This window comes from Gavialis gangeticus, unplaced genomic scaffold, assembly GCF_001723915.1.
Source record: "Gavialis gangeticus isolate Ggan-Ray unplaced genomic scaffold, GavGan_comp1, whole genome shotgun sequence".
NCBI classification, from domain to species: domain Eukaryota; kingdom Metazoa; phylum Chordata; order Crocodylia; family Gavialidae; genus Gavialis; species Gavialis gangeticus.
The window spans coordinates 101,293,293-101,297,338 of NW_017728992.1; the positions used below are offsets into that span (position 1 = coordinate 101,293,293).

General features: G+C 40.0%; 1 protein-coding gene across 1 annotated transcript in view; it reads left to right on the plus strand.

The window, feature by feature from the left end:
* The window catches only part of LAMA3 (laminin subunit alpha 3), a gene marked incomplete at its 5' end in the record, with an annotated part of 261,166 nt that overhangs the window by 216,098 nt on the left and 41,022 nt on the right, over positions 1-4,046 (plus strand). The window contains 3 exons of the mRNA XM_019526339.1: positions 2,308-2,424; positions 2,508-2,687; positions 3,464-3,606. Coding sequence (XP_019381884.1) covers positions 2,308-2,424; positions 2,508-2,687; positions 3,464-3,606 — 440 coding nt within the window. The remainder of the gene's footprint in view (positions 1-2,307; positions 2,425-2,507; positions 2,688-3,463; positions 3,607-4,046) is intronic.

Here is a 4,046-nt window from a genome sequence, read left to right on the forward strand (position 1 = left end):
CCCCCCCCCCCCGGCACTGCTGTGGGACACTCCATCCACCCCATCATCTCAGCAGTCATGAGGTGCCTGGTACCTTGAGGTATGTAGAAAAAACATATAAAGTTGCATCTATGGCCGAATCACTGATTCTCCAAATCAGAATCGAATCTTCAGATTTGGATTTGGCTGAATCAAATCGGGACAGTGATCTGAATCAGCGATTTGAATCACTGTCCCTTGAATCAGGCCAAATCTGAATTGAATACGGCCTGCTTTGCACACCCCTAGTAGAAAGCCCAGTTTCCTGAGATTCCTGCTGCCAAAGTCCAGAGACTTAAAGGCTAAAAACAGACATTGTTTTTGTTGTGGCATCAGCAAAACCAGGCTTTGCCATTGTCCTGCAGGATCAGGCTTCTGCTGCTATCAGTACTTTAGGGGTGCAGTCCCATGGGAGTTTCCCACTCTGTGTTTCCAGACCGCACCCTGACCTTCCAGGGCAATTCCCAGGTGCAAGCACGGAGGGAGGATCCCATACAGATTCACTGCTTTGCACTTGCAGACCACATTCTGAGTTGGGGTACATGTAGGCTGAGAATCTTCCTGCAGAGGGATTCCTGGGGTGTACAGGATAAGGCCTCTGAAGCCCTGGGAGCATTTGCCTACCTAGGGCAGCTGGAGAACACGGGCAGCCACAAACTAACAGATATTAGTCACAAAAAGGTGGCACAGACTATTAGCACAAATTATCATGCCCACAAATTTGGGCATTTGTGGAATGGCAAAGGGATTAGACATCCATTCACCTTTTGTTTACTAGTAATTTATAAGCATGCATCACCTTGCAATTTGTGTGCAATTTAGTGACGTTTATAAACTTTACTTAATTTGAAAAGTTTAAAGAAAATCCTTTGTATTGGAACATATGGAAAGTGAGTCTAATTCATCCATGTTTGCCAGCAGCCAAATCCCTAAAGGAGGCATACGCAGTTCTAGAAGTGGGCAGCATTGACTTAGCAAGGTATGGCCACCAAGCTCCCGTCCCTCTCCCCCCAAGCAGCCATTACCAGTTGGGCTCCTATAAAAATTAAAGCTCCTTTCCCCTTACATAAATCCTAAGAGAGAGTGGCAGTTACACAGGGGAGGTAGCATAATTTCTTGCCATTTCAGGGCAACATATGGTACTATAGTAAAGCTGCCCATCATCTGTAGTAAAAGTGGAGCCATATACTGCATTAGCTTTTGTCCCTTTGTTGTTAGGTACCCTGCACTACATGCAAAATCTACAGTGCAATAATGCCATTCACTCCTGATCTAAATGCACACTATTAGCATATTATGTACCTAAAATGTTAAACTGGATTCTCTGCATTGTCATTCTGATCCATACTTATTGTCTGTACTAGCAGTAAGATAAGAAACATTGAAGATGGATCACTCTTAGTGGGGTACTTATTCCCTCTAAAAAAATGATATGGTTATACACTCTTGGGCATCCTGTACAAGTTTGTGATGAGTACACACTTATATACACACACGCCCAGAAAGCACACAAAGCTAAAGGTTACAACATATAGATTATCTTGTAATTCCCCCCCTGTAATTTCCATTGCCCCAGTGTGGTGGTATTATAATCTCTTAGCCCATAACACTGTGGGCTACCATCATTTTATTTTTTCATCTTGTATATGGACATGTAAAGCATTTACATCCCCCAAATCAACAAAAATATCTGTCAGCAAACAGATGATGAAAACACTTCAACCAGTATAACTTTACTCCATGCAGTGGAAAATTACTTTTGAAAGAATCGGCAGTCAAAGTCTATGTAAGTTATACTTGTTTGGGTTTCATTTGTCAGTCCATTACAGGGTAACCATGTGCTTAAGGTAATACTCTGTCTGATCCCCTGCAAGATGCCATGATAGCCACCAATTTTGTGAATTACCCCAGTATATTTGCTCATGTGCCTGCTCCTGATTCTTGTTCAGTTTAGAACAATATGTGAAGCCAGTGTAAATTACATTCGGGTATATGTTTGTTTGTTCATGCCTCATAGTTTCTATCAATAATACTACACGAGGTAAATAACAGGGATGAGAAAAGTATGTGCCAAGTTCTCATTACATCCCTCTGTCTCCTAAACCAAAAAATGTAGGTGCAACAGACTGAATGGAGTTACAGCAGGGATGAATTTTGCTGATTATCTCTGCCATACACTAAGCCACTGCTAACAAATGCAGTAGGTGTTCCACACAAAAACCTATCACAAGGGCTAAGGTTGTTTTGTATAAAAGTTACGAAGCTGATACATGATGCACTCTTTTGCAGATATTAATCCAACTCTTGAAGATGTAAAAAAGAGACTTGGAGTTGTTGAAGGGAAGAAAAATATGCTACTGAGTGATCTCCTTACTTCTCAGAGTAGTCTCAGTGGAATAAACAGAGGTCAGTTACTCTCTGAGCGCTTCTGCTTCCTTTTATTTTACCATTGTTCAAAGTCTTTACTTTTACTTTTGTATGCATCTTAGATGACATAGCTAGCACCATCACCCAGGCAAAGAATATGGTCACAAATGCCAGTGATGTCACTACTAATGTACTGGATGAACTAAACCCAATTAAAGCAGATGTAGAAAAAATAAAAGGCAGTTATGGAAGCAAACAAACCACTGACTTCAACAAAGCTTTGACAGAAGCAAACAACTCAGGTGGGTGCAGTGCAGGCTATCTCTATTGTGTGTGGTCAGCACCAGCAAGTCTCTATTTGATGAACCTAGTAAACATGGTGATAGTGATAATTTGTATATGGTGTGAGGAAGGGACCATCCAAACCTAGAAGGCACAAACAGGTTGCACGCTGTCTCTTTTTTTGCATCTTTAACAATTGCATATGATGACGTAAAATAAAACTGAGTATTTGAAATTAACTGCATATGGAATTATAAGCACACTTAATTTAAAAGTATTTTAAAAATCAGCAAGGTTAAGAGAAAGTGGGTACTTAAACAATAAAGAAAAATGTCCTCTCTTTTCAGACAGTTTACTTAATGCAGATAAAAATACATGGTTACAAACACAGTGAGCCTGATTTACCAGTAAACGTGAGAATTACAGTAACCAACCATAAAGGTCATTGCTAACCTTGAGTATTCAAAAACTATGAGTAAAAAATTAAGATACTGATTTAAAAACCATCCTATTTGAGCTCTTTATTTGGCTTCTGAACTTTAGTGCCCTGTACTTACATCACAATTTTAAGCTTTTTTTCTGCAACAAGAAGGGATAGAAACTTTTGTAAAAATGAAAGCTGAGATTCTCATGTAAACTTTTTCCTCCAGAAGCAGAGAAAAAAACAAATATCCACCAAATATCATGAGGATTATGATAAAAACAATGAGGGTTGGCACCACAAACATTTTTTTCTGCATGTGCACCTCTCTTTCCATTCCCCCATAATTTCTTTTCTCTCTCATCACACCAATAGTAATGAAATTAACAAGCAAGCTCCCGGATCTGTTTAACAAGATTGAGAGCATCAACCAACAGCTGATGCCTATAGGCAACATATCTGACAATGTGTACCGCATACGAGAGCTCATTCAACAGGCTAGAGACGCTGCAAACAAGGTCTGTTATGAACAGTTCCCACATTTCCTTGTGTTTACTGATCTGTGCACAGAAGGAGGCTTGTTATCTCCTCCATGAAACATTTTGCTATAATATGCATGAATTAATTCATTAGTACTATCACTATAAATAGATAGTGTCTTGATGGGCTCCTTTAATAAAACAGGGATATATAGACTGAGAAGCCTCCATAGCAGTGGTTTTCAGCCTCTGGTCCAGGGACTCTGGAGGGTCTGCAGAGTATGCCTAAGGGGTCTGTGAAAGATTGGGGAATATATTAATCTTTTTATTCATATACAAGATTTAAAAGACAGAAAACAAACAGAAATCACCTTTGTGCCAACATACAGTTTCTAGTCACAAAATCCTTAGATGCAGGGGTAGCAGTGGACGTAGTCTTTCTGGATTTTAGGAAGGCCTTCAACACTCTCTCTCACCCC